The 19,663-nt window shown below is 36.5% G+C and overlaps 1 protein-coding gene across 2 annotated transcripts in view; it reads right to left on the bottom strand.

Annotated features, from left to right (window-relative positions):
* Positions 1-1,050: 1,050 nt before the first annotated feature.
* The window catches only part of IFT56 (intraflagellar transport 56), a 45,721-nt gene continuing 27,108 nt past the window's right edge, over positions 1,051-19,663 (bottom strand). For both annotated transcript variants that reach the window (XM_014256578.2, XM_088055112.1), the window contains 6 exons: positions 14,241-14,329; positions 10,327-10,410; positions 8,093-8,162; positions 6,263-6,369; positions 3,960-4,093; positions 1,051-2,572 (listed from right to left, as the gene is read on the bottom strand). In XM_014256578.2, the coding sequence (XP_014112053.1) occupies positions 2,461-2,572; positions 3,960-4,093; positions 6,263-6,369; positions 8,093-8,162; positions 10,327-10,410; positions 14,241-14,329 (596 nt within the window). In that variant the 3' untranslated portion in view covers positions 1,051-2,460. The remainder of the gene's footprint in view (positions 2,573-3,959; positions 4,094-6,262; positions 6,370-8,092; positions 8,163-10,326; positions 10,411-14,240; positions 14,330-19,663) is intronic.

A 19,663-nucleotide genomic window follows, 5' to 3' on the forward strand; every position in this document is an offset into this window, starting at 1 on the left:
TGACCTCAGATTAAACAATGGAACACACATTCTGGATGTATTTCTAAGGTAAAATAAACATCAGTATTTCAGTACTTTTCTTGTTCTGCATTTTAATAGTACCTACATATCTGTTCTATTACCAAGACCCTAAGACATTATGTAAAATACCTTATTTCATCACTGCTCAAGGCAAAGCCCTGCAGTCCCCTGTTATATCTTAAATGATAAAAGCTTTATTACCACTCAGTAAAATGCACTGTGCTAAACCCCATGTTATTTAGCATATCAAATATGACATTATGGCTACAGTAAATAAAGGTGAGGTTTTAAAAAAAAACTTCTTCCCTGATTACAGATGAGAGAATTTAAAATTCCCCAAGCCCTTATGCTGCAAAGTCATCACACTTACTTCAGAAGGTTCAACCAACATGTAAAATGGTTTGTAATGGATTTGGATGCTCTTCAGCTCTCCTGCAGGTTAAGCTTCAATAAAGGCAGTAATTAGATGCATTTAACATCTGCTACAAAGCCACCAACATGATTTTTTGAAGCTTTGTACCAAGATTCATAATTGTATTCCCAATCTGTTTCCAATTTAATTAAACTGAGATGGAAATGAAAAATGCTGTTCACGAGTGAAGTGTTTTGTAACTGCTTTCAGTGAAAATACTGCTCCTTTCACACCTCTTTTGAATGAGTGTAACACTGCCGCTGCTGAAAGGCTTATTGTTGCTAGTGTGATGGATCAGTTTCTAGATTTAAGTGCAAGTAACCACAACTATCAATGTACTTCTAAACACCTGAACAATAATACCCAGATATTTTGCTTAAAGCAGTAAAACCAGACACATTATATAGCAGAAGGGTGTGCATGTTCCACATACACACAGCTGCCTTAGTTTCAGCAAACTAGCATAAGATCAGGACCAAGGCCATTGGCTTGCCTTTGACTGATTGATGAACATGCACTTAACAACCAGCCACAAACCTGCCCTCTTCCATAGCAAAATGAAAATACTATCTCAACTTTTGCAGTATGAAGCAACACAGACCAATCAGACATTCAACTGTAGATTCAAATAAGAGCTTTAATCAATGCACAGACAGTAGAGAATATGGTATTCTGAATTCCCCTCAAAAGATAAAAAAAATACTTCTTAAGTATTTCACAAATTTATAAAATGTAAAGCTTCCTTTTACAAATAATATACAAATTTTTTTACTACCAAATGTATAACACATTTTTATGTTAGAACTGTTGCCTTCTCTCAGAATTATGTATTCCCTGAACTGTTCTCCTTAAAAAAACAGGAGAGTATAATAAATCCAGAAGTAGAATGAATATATTGCTCATGATGGTGGTAAATGCTGAAGAAAAGAAATCAGAAGATCTTTTTATCTATCAGATCACTAAAGTTCTCATGTGAACTATATTAACATGAATAAATGTTTTGAGTGTTAAATTTCAAAGTGAGATTGAACAGTACCGTCAGTCAAATAAGTCTCCATGCTCTGAAAAAGGTAAGAGAGAAAACAATCCTTACAGACAAAAAACCTCCAAATTAGGGTATTGGTAATTGAAATTCATCCAGAAAATGATACTCCTCAGAATATGGTTTGTATTTTACCCCAGAGAGGTAATCTATAAAAGTCCTAAAGAAGAGAGACTTTTCACAAGGGCATGTAGTGACAGGACAACAGCAAATGGTTTCAAACTGAGATTACATTTAGCTTAGATATCAGGAAGAAATTCTTTACTATGAGGGTGGTGAGGCACTGGAACAAGCTACCTGGTTGTGGATGGCCCATCCCTTGAACTATTTAAAGCCAGGTTGGATAAAGCTCTGAGGCACCTGAACAGCTCTGAGTGAAAGCTGTACCTGCCCATGGCAGGTTGGAACTAGATGATTTTTAATGTCCCTTCCAATCCAAGCCATTTTATGATTATATGATTCTATGTTAAGCCTTTTGTATTATCCAATACTCTAGTAATGCCTAGTGGTATCACTGTCACAATCTCCATTTACTACATTCCACCACTTGTTGAAGGTTTGTCTGAATCATGTAACAAATGATTCTTCTCCAGAGGCCAGAAGGTTTGCTGGGAAAAGAAACCCCTACCATGCAGTTCAGTAACTCTTGTGGAGGAATTAGGGGAACATTTGAGGTGCATTTTGATTTGTGGACAGTTGAAACTACTATTGAAAAAAATGAAACTTTTTTCAAAGAATGGAGTGGTGCAACAGAAAAAGTACCAATAAAGTTTTAATTAAAAGAAAAAAATCAAAAAAAACACCAAAAAACCAACATACTGTATGTTTTGAATCTCACTACAGGACACTCCTCCTCAGCTGGGTCAACCTGCTTGAATGCCTGAAGTCCTGCAAGGAGATGCCCAGAATGCACAGGAGAACAAGACCCTTGTCTTGCAGCCAGACATACAGTAGCAACTGACCTAGTTCATTTTGTGACACTGACTCAAACAGGGACTCTGTTCTCCTTGGCCCACTTTTTCATGATGCGAACAATGTATTCTACTTGAGAATTACCAGTGCTCTTCAGAAGGTGCAGTACTTCCCGCAGAGTTTCTCTGCAAAGGTGAAAAGCAAAGATTTAAGTGAGGGTTAGACCCAGCTGATACAACAAACTGCTTACATCAAACTATTTCACAAAACATGGGTCCTCTGAGGTGAGAGGTCCATTCATCTGCACTGCTGGAATAGGTTAAAATGCCCTCTAGATGTGATCCCATAGACAAAAAAAGCAACCAATGAAAAAGTCTTGTATACAATTGTAAAGAAATTATAAGTTAAAGAAAAAAAATCACCAAAATGTAATTAATTTAGTGTGTGCATATGTGTGTATTTGTATACATATCCTCACTCTTGTGAAATTGTCCCCCAGAACAAACCAAAGTTTGAAAAAAAAATCTTTAGTGTTATTTGCTACTCTTTAGTATGGCAACATCAAGCTTTACTTTGCTAAAGCACTTTACACATAACACAATACACATAAACACAAATAACATGGAAATCAACATTCCTAATAGAATAAACCTATTATTATTAAGCCTGTATAAGTCCTGTTGCAGTTTGCCAGTTGGTTTACAGTAAGAACTAAATTGAATATTTTGAGAAACAGCCAAGCTTTGTGTATTTCACCGCATCTGCTGCAGTGATTGGAAGATGAAAAGGACACTTGAAAGGTACAGTAGTTAATGAGATTATTCCAGCAGAAGAGTGAAAAGAAGGAAGGTGTAGAAGCCAAGATACACACCTACCAGTCCTGTAGGACACAGCAACTTTGGCCAGAGGACAGTAGCCATCTGGCATCACAGCAGAATATTCTCAAGGGAGCAGCTCTTAAATACAGTTTCACTACTCTCTCTCATTTCCCCATCCAGTGAAATGGGACAAAACTGAAATCATCAGTAACACAGATGACTTCCTTTAAGCTTTCATCAATAAGTATATTTATGGTCAATGTCTTCAGAAGGCAAATTTTAATGAAAACACAGTCTCATCTACTCTTTGTTTAGAGAAATCATGTCCTTCCTACAATGTTGAGTAAATGTTTCCTTAGTTTTGTTCTATGCACCTTAAAATGTCATGTGATAGTTTTCCATTCTTACACCATCAACATGAAATGATGTTGTTCTCCCCCAGTTCATGAACATACTACTACACTTATAACCTAGCTTTTCCTAGTGATGATGACAGTATTCTGGTATTTTGTAGTCCACAGCACTTGCTCATAAAATATTCTCTACCATATATTCTATAACTGTTGGTGTGCAAGAGACACTTCAAGTTGAAGACTGCATATGGAGCCTCTGGACAGAGTGTCTATACTGTGAAAGGTCAATAAAGATTGGAAGATGATATGTAGTTCTAAAGCTGAGATTATGATTCTGACTTACAGCTAGCTGAAAATAGGAAAAAAGCAAAATTAATTCAGCTACAACACAGAATACTCACTTTGCTTCTCGGCCAGCTAAGATCATCTGAAATACACCCACACAGGCACCTCTCTTGCCTTCCCAGTACTCAGGATTATTGTCCAGTCTCTCCAGAACATCAAAGGCTTTGGCTGAATAGTAAAATTGACGCATCTGCACAGAAAGTGAAACATTATTCCTGACCACCTTTCAGAAGGGGATTGAGAACACTGAGCTCAGTTTTCTGAAATGAGCAGTAAGCTGTAGAAGCAACATGCTTCCTGTTTTTCTGCAGGCAGCAAGTGACACAGAACAGGGACATTGCAGTTAGGAAAATGGGAAACAGGTGGTATTATAACATCTTTTTTTGAGGTGCCCTTATCTATTGTCATACCAACTATACCAAAACCCTTGACAGAATATCAACCTCCAACTAGTCTAGACATTTGAAAATGAAATCACATTTCCTCATGTAGACACAGCCACATATTATCTCCTGGGTTTAACTTAAACTTTTTTCTTCGCTGATACAATTACAAAAGAAAATTCAGTGACCCTATAATCCAAAATTTTCCTTAGCATAGGAAAATCCAATGTGTACCCTATCTTTTCTCCCTTAGGTTCTCTACTTGTAACTGGGAACCAGGAGCAAGTTGCTTGGCAACAGTCAATGCAAAAGGAGTGACCAGATTAACTGTGTCTTTTGAAGTCAGCATAGCGTATCTTGTGTGGGCTGTGTGAGTGTTCTCCACTTGGGCAAGCCTGAAGGGCAATGTTGTTTGTTGTTTGTGACTAGCATCTTCCCATGACAGATCACAGAAGGTAGACTGAACACAGCCTCCCATCCTTTGGTAGCTGGAAGGCTGCAGAGAAAAAAGTGCAGGCTGTGGGAGCTACATTTGGAAACCTTAGTCAGAGAAACACTGGTACTACAGGATGAGTAATAATTCTCTTCATAAAAATGTTGATTTTAACCACTGGTGACTGGCAAACACTTAAATGTATGGGAATAAAGATAGTGAGTATGAACACTATCAGATGTGTCAGCTAAAAAGAAAAATTAGAATACTGATCTATCCAAGTTAGTATCTGATCTAGTTCCATTAAGCAGATACAGATTTGATGTTCTCCTTTTATCTGACATAAATCTAGGAAATGCTTCACCCCAAGTCATTTGCTGTTCTCCATATGGACAAGATGGGCTATTGCATAAGAAGCATTGAGAAATTAGCATGAAATCCTGCATGCCAACTTCCTTACTGAACAATTTCTATCAGCACAGCAATGAGTAATCCAGCTGCACCAACACTCAGAACACTGTTGACCTTGTTCCATCCATGCTCATTGTTTTCTGTTGAGCAAAGCCTAAAGCCCAAAGTCTGCCTTCTTAAGTTACATCTCTCTAACTGTCTGCGGACCTCCAATATAATGTAAAGTTTCAGAAACAACTGAAAAATGCCACATAAAATCAAACAACATGGACCTTGCCATTTAGTTCAAGAGGTACAATGGCTGCTAGTGTAGAAAGACAAATTATAATACTAAAGTAACAATTTTGGAGCAGTCATTTATGGCCATACGTAGACATACAACTAGGCTGAAAAATTTAGTTCTATAAATGCAGCTTTTAAGAGCTCTAGATAAATCCAAAATGTGGAGCTACTTCTCCTCTTCAGGACAAGAAGATTTTGAAAAGAATTCAGACAAAGCAATCAACAGATTTAAGTGAGACTTTAAATGATCTAGAGAGAGATTTTACATGAGGTCTGATTATCAACCTGCTTTCACAAATTGCATCTACAGGAAACACCAGAGGCATAGCCACTAGACTTTTAGGGTGAGATGGTAACTGAGTACTTGAAAGATGTACAAGAGATAATTCTCTCAGTTTTAGAATATTACTTTTGAGATCACAAGGAGTCTCTCTCATTACAAGCTTTAAGGAAAACACAATACTGACCCAAAAAAAAAAAAAAAAAAAAAAAAAAGCAGCATGAGGCATCTTGCTGAATCTATGCTAGATTTTTTCCTTAAAGTTTTTTGTCATTTCTACCCATAATGAATCCCTAGTAGGAGAAGCAACTGTTATCATTATTGATAGCTCAAGCATGCAGTAATTTACCAACAATTACCAAACAATTTAATCAATGGGTTCTCCACCAAGAAGGCCTGTAGGTTAAAATACTGACTAATCCCTGCCAACTCATTCACATTATTAGACATCTTGCTGTTATATAAGAAAGTTCACTAGTGATGACAATGATAAAAAGTATCTAAAAAATGTCTTTTAGTACAATCACTGAATTAACATGTCATACACCCAGCTCTAAAGAGAAAACTCACTTTGTAACAATCATTTGCAATAAGCTGCAACAGGTTAAAGGAGTCCCCTGAGGTTTCCATCTTCAGATAGAGCTTCCAGGCCAGCTGTGGCTTCTTATTCATAATATCTGCAATAACAAGAAAAAGCTGGAATTGTGAAAAGAATATGCTACGCACAATATTCAGTGGCAGGTGGAACAGATATTTCTGTGTTTCTTTGTTTAATGCAAGTTTTCCTTTCTTTTTCAAGCCTTAATAGTGGCTCTGAGAGTATCTGGCTATTCACATAAGGATCACTCTTGTGCTTTTTCAAAAGAAGGACTGTTTAGCTTGTTATATCTGTATCCATTGTGTCTATAATTATATTGCAGGTCGAATGGGTGGTAATCAACAATAAACATATAACATCAAATCACAGAATTTATAGACTCTTCTCACTTAGGAGGCAGCAAGACATCAAATCTCTCATCAGCTTCAGATACCATATACAGTGGTAAACAGCCAGTTCTCAATTTCCAACACCAATCTATCTAGAGCAATGAAGTTCTGTGCTAATTCAATGTTTTTTGATCTTCTCTTCAAGAAGAATTTGGTATAAATAGTACTGTAAAAAAATTAAAATATAAACAAAAAATTACATTCTGCCATGAAAGAGGATGCATCCCTGGTACTTTTTGCCCCTTGGAAATATTTCAGCACTGAATTGTTTACTACTCAATCTGTAATTGTACTCTGACATTAATGTATTATAAAGTGATCAGTTAGTTATTTACATATTTGACACAAAAAGACAACTATATTCATTATTCCCATAAAAAATTCAAATAAAGCATTCACATATAAAACACTCAAACACAATGAGGAACTGCAGCTTAATTAAAAAGGAAATAAACTGGCATATCCTAAAACAGAATCATAGATAGGCATCCCTATGTGTGATCTGCCTGTCTGGAAAGATCATGTTAGGAGATGTTTACTACATCTGCAGTATAGCATAACAACCCAAAGCATGCATATTTACATTCAAGGTATAACTGCTGAAAATGGTTTGATAAGAAAACATTTTTGTATTGAGGCACTGTAAGAAAAATGAATTAGCCTAGGGAGTCTCAGACTCGAGTCCTTAGAAAAGCCCACTTCTATACTATTTTGTATGTGGCACTGCAGCTGTCTCTGTACTGAGGTGTACCCTGCAATGTTTTAAAAACTGGTTCAGCAAAAGTAAATAAGATTTGCTATAGAATATTAAACACAGCAAAAGTTTCCTGGATTCAAAGAAATTCAAGTAAAGAACACTTCTAAGAGTTTTTGGAAGAAAAAGACATGCTGGAGATTATAAAGGATATCCCTCAGGCACAGGAGTTTGGACAACATGTAGAGCAACATGGTAGGAAGAAAAATACCATGTAGGCTTGCCTGATTCCTTTCTTCCCTAGACATCTGACATTGGCTAACCTTGAAGGCAGACACACCCTTGAGCCTGACCCAGTATGAATGTTTCTATTTTGTGTTTTACTCTGAACATTCTAGAGCTGTATCTCAGTCTTTTAAGACAGAAAGTCTTCACTCAAGCAATTGAGTAGACAATTGAGAAGAAAAAGGGTCACTGGTCAGGACAAAGCTGCACTGACAGTACTATAACTGCATTGCACTGAAGCAGTAATTGCTTATAAAAGCCAGATGTATGAAAGGTGCAATAACCACCCACACTATAACTAGTGCAATCAGCTTTTCACTTTCATAGTTCTGAATCCACCTACAACATTAAATTCAATTAGGAAAGTGGATTGCCAAGATTGACGCAATAGAGGAGGATCTCTATTCTGCAATATTGAGAGTAAAGTGACTCACAGCAACGAGCCAGCCAGCTAAGGTAAACAAAATCACTTTTTATCTTCTCACTCTGGATCAAAAGGAACACCTGCAGGAAGAAGGAAAATAGAAGATTATACACGCATGTACTTTTAAACAAACAGAAGGCAAACCTTCCTCATTTCAACACACAGATAAGGTTTAAGTCACACAAAGAACTGCTCGTGAGAAGGGTTTGGGTATGCAATTGCAGTGTAGGGGGCATCCCTCTGTGTGGAGTAGGTGGAGGATTCACACAGTGCCCTGTTTGACAAGGGCCTTGTGCAGCTTCAGAACACCAAGCTGTGCAGAGGGTGCGGCCTGCCCTGAACAAGTGCCAGTGGGCGGCCATGTAACACAAACGGCACAAAGGAACACTGGGCCTGTGGGAAAAACTATTTGGAATGTGTTTATTTAGAAAGCAATGCAAGAAATTATATTAGCATCTTCTTGAAATACTCAAAGTTTCATATATAGATGAGACTTTCCTTCCATACATATCAGAGATCATTCCAGGTCTGCAATAAGCCATTTCTAACCATTTCAGTTTCAGTAAGGTTCTCAGGCAAAGCACTCATCTTTTGGACCTTACTTTTCAAATACAGGTTTGTTACAGTCTACATAAAAAGGGATGTGTGGGGGAAGTTATACATTTTAAAATGTATAACTTGGCTTTGCTCCAAAAGAAAAAAAAAAAAAAAAAAAGCTATTTATACCTCTCTCAAGTATATTTGTAACTAGACTGGATGCTACTTGCAAAAATCAATACCTTTATAGGAATAGATATATGTACTGGAACAGTGAGTTACACAAATTACTGACATTTGTATTGCTTAAACATTGCTGATTCCCTAATTTAGGGGGAGAGGAGGAGTAATAGGGAAGAAATAAAAAGAAAGCAGCATTATCACTATAAGTAGCACTTTATCATATGTTTTATTTTATGTCCAGGGAGGTATGCTTTTAAATAACTTAGTAAGTGCTATATGTAGATGTTTTACGTGTTTATGAGACACTGGGGAAGGCTGATCTTTATGTGGAACTGTTATCACGACCCAAGATCAGACATGAGGCCAGATGAATCAATGTAATTATATAATTCTGGTATTTAAATGCATCACCTATACAACACAAGTTTCTATAGAACTGCTTCTAAAAAATGTAAGAGGAAAAATGTAGATCAACAGTTTAGAACTTTGTGTTTCTTTGTTGCCTAGTTGCTGCTAAAACTTACAGCATTGGCATTTTAATGGAGTTTCAGGAATCAAGATAACCTGCTAGCATAGTTTTGAAAGATTTTCATGAGGCTAATTGAAAGCTTCTTGAATTGAAACATATATTCATTTTCCTTGCAGTTTTGGATATTTTTCTTAAAGAGAGATGCAATTTTGGGTCACAGAAATTAAGGGGTGAGGGTGCTGGATGGGAGGATAGGGATTGAGGGGAGAGACAAGTTGCAAAGCCAGGGGAGCTCTGTTATTGACAAACCTGGATAGTTAAAAAGTTAGAAAGACTGGAAAAACAAAACAAAACATAAACCCCAAACCAACCAAACCTGTATGATTCACTTTAGACTATGTGGTGTGGGATTTTTTTTGTGGCTTGTCTTCTTTTCTGGTCTTGTGGAAAATGTTGCTTCCACCTTCATAATAGCTATTTGCTTTTGCATATTTTAGTTGTAATTAAGTTTCTGCTGCACGCAGACATAAAAAAGTACTGGGTGTAGAAGTTAATCTCTTCCAGATGCATCTGAATGCTGCTGAATAAGATAGTGAGCACTTCCTCTTTTCCTCCCACATATCCCAGAGGATGATATTTTTTTTAAAAACACAAATTTCTAGGGACACCTAGAAGCTCTTAACTATTCAGTGTCTTTAACTTAGCATGCCCTACTCAGTCTGAACAAAAAGAGTGCCTGGGATCCCAGACAAAGCGTGGAAAATCTGATTAAGAGGCCATTCTTTGATCAATTAGAGGTAGCTGCAAGCACCCTTGTGATGCACCACAAGCAGCATGACTCTCTGTATACCTCACATTACAAGATTAGCAAGACAATCTTTTCTGAACAGCGCTCACTGAGAGTTTCAGTTCCCCTAAGAAGGGGAAGAAGATGTTCCACAGAAGCTGCTTATTTTCAACCAACATGAAGATCTGGCTGAAGTAAAGGAAGGAAAGAGGGGAATATATGGGGAAAATGTTTCCATTGCTATTTTTCTAAGAAAATAAATACATACCTCTTCAGCTTCACTAAAATTTCCCATTGCAGCTTTGGCTTGGGCATAGTTGAAGTTAAAAGTATCATTATTGTAGAAGTAACTCTGAAAAATATTGACAAACCCCAAATAAATACAACAGAAAAACCTCCTCCCATGATAAAACAACATTAAAAATACATCCCCCTCACCCCAACCTGAGACAGACCATATAAAGAAGACAATGGGAAGGAAAAAGAAAATCCCACATTAGGAACATACGGTATTTATAAACAGTGGGCAGAAAAATTATGGACTAGCTTTTCCATCCTACATTTGTGACTACAAACACTGCTGAAACATTCCACAATATTAACTCTGAGAGATCTGGAAAATGTTCCAAGCTCAAAACTGCAGTGGCAGCTTTTGTGGGTATAATTTTCACTTGGAGCATGTGAAGACATGCTGTGCTGCCATGGTCTCTTTCACTTCCCAAGCATATTTCACTACTAGGGTGGGTAAATAGGCAGTTGACTTCCTTGAGTCTTAAAGGCAATGAACAGTTTGTTTTTCCAAGACTTGTCAAGGTTTGTTAAGAGATCCTGTGCATCTGGTTATGTGATGGATGCTAATTTGACAAAATGGATCTCATGATGGAGGTGGATACAGTACTGGGCTATAGCAGGCAGCACACCAGGTAATAGGACTTCTTTAAGCAAGCCTTGCCTACAAGTGCCCTTCTCTCTAGCTGAAGTGCAACACTGAGTTTTTCTCTCCCATAACCCTAGATATGACACATCTGGTTTAGGACGCATCAGACTGAACTAGCTGTATCTTTACTGAAAAGCCACATGAGTCAAAGAAGGAAATGTAACTCAAGGTACAGGTTAGGCTTATATATGGGGTTGACCTGATCCAGTCAGACTGAAGTATAACTCAAATGACCAAAAGTCAGCTGTGCTCTACATTCAGCACTATTCTACACTGCTGGACCAGTAGAGCTGGCAGCAATACCAGATGCAAGCATGAATGTGATTGAGGATCCCTGCCCAGCAGCAGTGCAGTGCTTAGGAGAGAGCAATAGAAAATAGATGGTTTATCCAATACAGTTACTGCAAGAAAGCCTCCCTGTGTGCATAACAGCAAGGTGTAGGGAAGAAGAAATGTTTTTCCTTATACAACATTTATAGAGGAAACAGAACTTGTGTAGGAAGATCAAACTTTTGGTTTTTTCCCTCTTTAGAGTGAGGAGGAGGTAAAAAGCTAAACGAAGCAAGGCACAAATCCTTTTCTCAGTATTATCTTCTTTCATGATGTAGGGACACTGAAGAACCTCTTCCTCTCACTGTCACAGGCAGCCTACAAATGGTACTGATTTAGTCCAGCTGCATACATCAAGCTAGTTCCTTGAAAGGAAAGGTGAGGGATTGCCACTATTTGCCAAATGTCCAGGTTTCACCCAAACAGTCTATGGTAGCATGCACAAGCCAGCAAATACAGAAAGCTGTGTGACAGCATGAGGATAAACCAATTGGGCTGAACCTTAAGCTCAGTTTGTGAAAACATTTCAGTGCCCTTACAGTGAACTAATGGGTTTAACCATATAGGGATTAGGATACTTTACTGCATTCTTTCTCAATAGTAGTTTCATGTGAATCAGCCCAAGTCCCAGGTTAAGCAAAGTTGGTGAGCCAGATGCTAGTTTTACTGTGTGAATGCTTTCTTTTGTTCAAGTAGACCCCATTGTATCTTTTAATTAAAATGGAGAAGAAACTCCATTTTGAGGTTGGTCAACAACCAAACTCAAAAAATGTGCCATCCTGTCCTGGCACATATTAGAGATCAGACCTACTTCAAAACCAAAACCAGGAGAAATGAATGAGTGCTGCTGATGAAAGAACACATTCACAGCAGCTCTTCACAGCAGCTAGTTTCTTTCTTTCTTTCTTTTTCTTTTTTAAATGACATTATATGTACTGGATGTTTACTCTCTTGTGGTCTTTTCAGAGGTCTTCAATGTTTTCATAAAACCAACTGTCCTCTGTGTGATGTCCATTTCAATGAGATGCTCAGATATCCAGCTTAAAAATGAGGAATTCCCATTGTGGCCACAACTCAGTGGAGCCTGAATCAGGTTGTTTTTTACTCCGTTAATCCCTGACAGTGTTATAATGTCACCCTCGGGGCATCTGGCAATACATTTATAGTAAAGTGTCCTCTGAGACTTTCTTATGCCTAAAGCAGTTTTAATTGATCATGGATGAAAGTGGTGCTTCCCGAGAGAATACCAAGCAAATAATCTTCATAGAGGGCAGCCCCAATTTAAGAGCTGCAGAGATTCTACTGAAGTTTATTCCTGTGAATAAAAAACCAAAGGTAAATCCATGTACATCTTGCCTGTAACATGGTACAGAAAGAATAATTTTTGCATCCCTATGACCTATAGTAAAGGGAAATGACTTAAGTAAATCTGAGCATGGCTAGTCTCAGCTGAAAAATGATGAGAATGATCAATTACTTCAAAAGGAGCAAGCAAGAAAAGTTGTAGTAGGCAGTAAATTTTTGTTCCATGTACCTTGGAGGTGGTTTGTAATGACAGTTAACTTTGACCTTTTTGGGTTAAACCTAGTGGTTTAAGAACCTTTTCAAGGAAATGGAAAGAGCTAAGCATATCTGTGGAGTATTTAATTGCACTATAAATGTTAGAAATATACAGAATGAATTCTCTGAAAATTACCATCTATACCCATTGGCAATAAATGAGACCAGATGACCAGTTCTAACTAGAAATCCAACTTTCAGATGGCTCAAGTAAGGCAAAGCAATTCTTACTGTTAATTCCCCTTTCTTCAATTACACACATACTCCAGTTTGGAGTGGTGGTGGTGTATCTCTTCATTCCACTACACTGGAGCCATTCCAGTGGCTAAAGCCACTGGGATTTCTTCAAAGGTCTCCTTCCAAAGTTTTAAAACATTACACCTTCACCATTTTTCACTCAACAGCTACTTTTGGGCACCATTACAACCACAGGTTTTTCTTTAGATCTCATACTCCTTACAACATTGCAGTTATACTCATCTTGTGTATCTCCCAATTCTTTTAATAATTTAAGATTCTCATTCCTCTTCCTACCAAGCAGAGTTATTTCAACTCTACTTTCAAACCAGTGAAACAAGACTGCAGTAATTTAATCCATAATCACACTCCAGCCTCCCTCTTTCCTCACATCTGACTTTAACTGTGTATCTGTAAGTTATACCCATTCTATCCACTGATCTGATAATGCTGCATGATGTTGACTTCAAGCTTCTCTTATTTTGAAAAATGAAACATTGTCTGCAGGATACTCAGATAACTTCTGCAAAAATAACATTCCTAATTTACTGCTTTGGTAATTCTGCCCTATTTTAGTCCTTCAGTGACTGCTTTCTCTGTAAATGTTATTCCTTTTAGAGTCCTTCATGTCCTATCTTCCTTACGCACTCTTGTTTACTAAACTGTTGTCCTCATTAAGCAGTTATTAAGCAGTTATTACCATTATTAACCAGTGACAACAATCTCCATCACTCACTTTATAAGTCTTAAGAAAACATTTGGGTTTTTTCCCTCCATGCTGCCCACCCCATAAATATACACTTTTTAAAAAATTGTCTTCCTTTAATTATGTTTCTTATCTTCTGTGATGCCACCAGAAAGACTGATAATGGTTATATTAAAAGCGTGATGAGTCCATCATGCCCACCATGCTGCATGGTACTACTTTCTAAATTGCTTCTTTACATTTTAATCCATTTACTGTACTGACCACTTATGTTCCACTACCACTCCTGTATTTTATTTTTACTGCTTTGTTTTTGTATCTTTTTATGTTTCCATTGTGTCTCACATAGTACAGTCTAAAAGTAGTGATTCCATACATTACAGAACTATCAATACTAAATAATAATACTAACCTTGATTGAGTTGAGGTAAATTAGGACATTAGGAAATTGTCTAAGAAGAAAGAAGCAGGAGGACATGCACTGTCTCCCTGGAATGGTATCTAAAATTCAAAAGAGAAATGCAAAATTTGTAGAATTTAAAAACACATGATTATAGAAATCACTGCCAAGACTACTGGCACCTATGAAAGCAGCTAGTTTCTAAAAATAGTGTAGCTTGCCTTTTCAGGCAAAGGACCATACTAGAGGTTAGGAAAAAAAAATTAGTTCATCTTGTCAGCTCTCTCTACAGCATTCAGTAATTTTTGCAAGACTTCGCTCAACAGCAAACACTACAGAGACACATAACAATTTTACCAAAAAAGTCTTTTCCGTGACACAATTTTCATAGGATAATTTTACCATGAATTATTCTTACTCTTAGGAAATGACACTTTATACAAAGCCTGAGTTTGCTATTCTTACAGCATTAGCCTTCTTTCTTCAAAATTATCCTTTTATCCTGATTATCCTGGACAAAGCAACTCTACATATTTTAATTTTAGTTTGCGTAAGAGAGTAAACTTGATATACTGAAAATATTGTTATACAAAAGAATTAATACAGGAAGAGGTAAAATACTCAGTGGTATCAGACAGTATGGAAATTGATGTCCATGCATTTGGAATTACCACATTGCTCACAAGAGGTGAAACCATAAATAACTTAGACATATCAGTTCGAATGAGTGTCACTAAACTTTGCTGCTATACATGTCATCATAAACTTTGTTGCAACCATATGATGCTGTCACCTACTCTGACATTGCAAGCTGTGTTACTGAAAACTATCTCAAAGCTTTTTTAAAGATTCTGAAGTAAGCTTACTAGGAGTAATTTTTGTTAGAGCCAGCTAGCAGACATGGATGAACTGAGGTAGCAGCTGAGAAGGCCTAAATGGAAGTGATACCAAACCACTACTATCCCACTATACTAAGTAATCGTAAGAGAGGATGGTGCTCTGTGCAGTTTGGAAAGGTAACAAGAGAAAAGATCCTAAAGCTACCAATATCCCTGAGGTAATCTGCTCCTAGCTATTGGTTACCATCAATCCATCCACACCAAAAAATTAAAATATCTTTTCTGTGTTGAGAAATTTCATGTAACAAAAGACCAATATTTTGACTCCATACTACCACACAAAATTGAGCGTTCAACTGGAAAATTGTATATTCTCCTTTAAATATGGTAGGTAGTAATTATTCCTGGAAAGCACTACATAAGATGTCAAAATACGTTTCAAAGGAAAGCAAAATACTCTTATTTCTTATCTTTTAGCACTAGGAGATACTGATCTTGGATGTCCTGTCATTTCCATACAGAGACAATCAATCCTTATCTATGTCTGAACCACACCATTCAGTTCTTCAGCTTCAGAAGATTATTTGGTTTTCATGAAGTGTTCGCTTGGAAGCAGAAACTGGTCTGTATATTTATCTATCCTTTTTTACATGCAGGCGTAGTTTTCATGACAAATATATGCCTTTACTGGACAATAACAGAGAGTTTTATAAAAAAGAGCCAAAAAACACTGATTAATGAGACTACAGATAACTCAAAAATGCCCCTTTCCTCTGAAATTTGATTTCTGAAGTTCATAAAATCACAATTTATTTTCAACAAAATTTAAAAAATGCAAGACATGCAAAGAAGACTTAAAACTGAGGATGCATTTTTAGTAAAAAATGAATCACAGTAACAAAATATTAGAAACACAATATTCCCATAAATTATTGGAGTGTTTCTAAATGTTAGTTGTCCAAATTTTGGCAGAAAGCTTTATTATCCCAGCACACCATCCCCCATATATTTTACTGAAAGGTTCCTTTAAAAAAACCAAACAAGTGAAACATCTGTGTATCTCATAGAACTCAGCAATGAATACTACCTAGTGACAGAAAACCTAGAATTTTCTATTGCACTCCATGTGGCTTATGCAGAAAGTGGAAAAATTTGTCATTTGAAAAAACTACTTACGTTGACCTAAGAGAACCTTAAAGACTGCATGAAGTTCAGAAATGTTTAATTCCTCTCACCCAACATCAAATATGCCTGAGTTGGTCCTAAAAGAGGACCACTGAAAACAAATAGGGTGTTCTTTTTCATTATGCTTGCAGTGGTTTTGGGTAGTTTGTAAGACTTATGCTAAGCACCAGAAACCCTGCATTTAATTGGAATGTTAATTTGTTTTCACTGATGTTCCTTGGTGCTCCATTTTCTCCTTAAAAGAAATCTGTTTAATTTCCCACCCAGTTGAGACCCCAGGAGAAGAGAATGAGAACTAACTATAAAAATCTACTTATATCCTCCTTTGTAATGTCTGTTCCATTCCATGTCATTAGGATTAAGAATTTTTATCAAGCTTAAAAAAACTCCAAGCTGCTCTTCAGGTGTTATTTATTGCTGCTAGAGAATGAATCTTGACTCCTACACTCTTAAGTGCTTCTTGGATGTTTTTTAGTTTTTGTTTTGTCTGTCCCCTGTTAAAGTGCACAACATCCAACATGAGATAAAATGTGTACATTTAATGGAAATGACTTGCACATTTACTCCATGTTCCTTGAACCTTCAAGGTAGAGATCTAATTAAAAAAACTAAAGGGCTTAATTGATGACTACAAATGACTACAAATAAATAACACTGTGTTCTTCCTAAACTCCTGTTGCTGCTCTTCTTAATGCAGTCAATAGGATTTCTACAGTTAACAAAAGCAAGTCAGAAAAAATATTCCACATCTTCATTCTAACCCATTATTTTTTGATAACCCACATTGAAATAAGAAGCCTTGTTCATTTTTGCAGTTTAACCCCAGCTGGCAACTAAGTACCTCTCAGCTGCTTGTTCACTCTACCCTCCTCCCCACTAAAAAAAAAAGAAATTAAAACTTGTGGGCTGAGATAAGAATGGTTTGATAATTGAAATTAAATATTATTAGTAATAATAATAGTGATAATAGTAGTGAAAAGGGGAGAAAGAGAGAGAGGAATAAAACTCAGGAGAAAGAAATGATCAAATGATACAATTGCTCACCAACTGATCCATGCCCAGTCCCCATCCCCCCCCCCCCAAACCACAGTAAGCCCCTCCCAGCCAACTCCCCCCAGTTCATGTACTGGGCATGGTGTTCCATGGCATGAAATCACCCTTCAGCTCATTCAGATCAGCTGTCCTGGCCAGGTTCCCTCCCAGCTTCTTGTGCAGCTCCTCACTGGCAGAGCATGGGAAACTGTAAAGTCCTTGACTTTGCAACAACTAAAACATCACTGTGTTATCAACATTATTCTTACACTACATTCAAAATGCATCACTGTACCATTCTCTAAGAAGAAATTTAACTCTATCCCAAGCAAAACTGTGACAGGCCCAGCTGCAAGCAAAGACACAGCAAAGGATTTCCTCACTCTAACAAACAACAACTTATTCCTGTATTATAAATCTGCAAAGCAGCTAAGCAACTTGATAAAGACCTTGAAGATCCTTGGAAGGACTAGTTGGATGGGAAGTGCTGAAGCATGACGTACATGCTTGAACAGCATGGCCAGCTACTTGGGAAAAGCCCAAGTATACAAACAGCAAGAACTCTGTTCTCCATTCCAAATACAGGAAAACAAATGACCACAAGTAATCAACAGAGTGGCTAATATGCTAGGTTACCTAAGAACATAAAAACTATTATATTGAATCCAATGTTTGTCTAGTTCAGAGTTTGCTGGGTAAGAATATACAGCTATAGAAAGAAAATATTCTGATTTCACATATAATACATACTGTGGTATGCAATGGCACTTCTGCTGAAGTTTATCCCAGCTCTCAACAATGTGCACTAAGGACTTCTTAATCACTGCTGAAAAATTTGGGTTAAACAGCCAACGGACATTTCATCTGCAACATTTTTTATACATTCTGGTTCTCACAAGTTTTCCTATCAAATAAGTTGTGTTATGTAAAAAAGTAATTAATGCTGTTTAATTGTCATGAGTGATAATTTGTCAATGCTCTTTGATTTTTGTATTGTACAGTAAATAATCCTTTTCTATTCCTCCTTTTCTTGTTGTTTATGATGGACATCATCAAACTCAGTCATCATTTTTCAGCCCATGTATTCTGCTTTATTTAATCTCTCCTTTTCTCCTACTTCAAGAATCTATCCCCTTTCTTTGATGATCCTTGCTGTATTTATTGTATCCTTTCTTGATATTTTTTTAAGAAATGTAAGAACCAGAACTGTAGACAGTATTCCAGAAAAAGAATCACATCTGTATACAATGACACAGTAATTATTTTTTTCTCTTTCCTCATCAATTCTTAAGATCCTCTTCAACTTTTCCAATAATTTTGCTAAATTTAATTTGCATATTATTACCCAGTCTTATATAGTCTTTCACATCTTTCATCATTATGGAAGCTTTTATTTGTACTACTATGGGTAATTTTGTGCCATTGGCAAACCTAGTCATGTCATTATTTGTCTCCTATAGCTCATTAATTATGAATACAAGCCCTTTCTTTAGAGAAACAAAAGGTTCTTTCAAGTGTTCAAATCAGGTGCATTTTATCCTTTTCACTGCTATTTCTCTGTAAATTTTCTCCTAGAAATTAGAAGGGTTATTATGTAGCTTCTCTTCTTAGGATTAGTACTGTAGACATTTTTTGAGGTATTTGCTAACATGTGGATTTTGAATTTGATTATGCTCAGATGACTGTAGTAGAATTGTAATTTCATAATAAAATTTTAACTTGGGTGCTATTCAATTCAATATTGGTCCAGAGTTACCTGTTCACTTGTGTTTTCTCTAAGAAAGATAGAAACAAAAAGTTCATGCTGTTTATTATGCCATGTAATTGCATTTATTAGGTCAATATGGGCAGAACAGAAGTCTCCAACTAGTATCTATCTTTCTATATAAAATCTGTAACCTGTTTAATATGCCACTCACAGTTCCTATCTAGGCTGGCTGGTGAATAATTTGGCTTCAATAGGATGAGTTGCCTATCTAAACATATAATTGAAAACAATATAATTTTACTAATTGATAAAGAAAATATATTTATTTTGAGAGTTTTCAAAATATTTAGAACCATTTTTCCACTGGCATCATCTATTTATCTATATTTATGTATCTTTACTTATATACAATCTATGTTTATTTATTGTACAATCCCTATTGTACATTAAATAGAAACAATATCCTACATGTTACCTTCCTCCTATCACATAAAAAAATAATTATCGTTTTTAGCTTCTCTTCCAAAATCAGGCATTCCACTTCATCCAACATTTAAAAAAATATCTAATATTTGTATAAAACACATACTTGGGCTTCATTTGTTTGTTTTTTTGTTATATTCTACCTAAATATAACTGTTTGCCTCTTCTATTTCCTATCTACAGTTTGT

This window comes from Pseudopodoces humilis, chromosome 5 (assembly GCF_049639895.1).
Source record: "Pseudopodoces humilis isolate 2021_Gansu_Grassland_sample_001 chromosome 5, ASM4963989v1, whole genome shotgun sequence".
NCBI lineage: Eukaryota > Metazoa > Chordata > Aves > Passeriformes > Paridae > Pseudopodoces > Pseudopodoces humilis.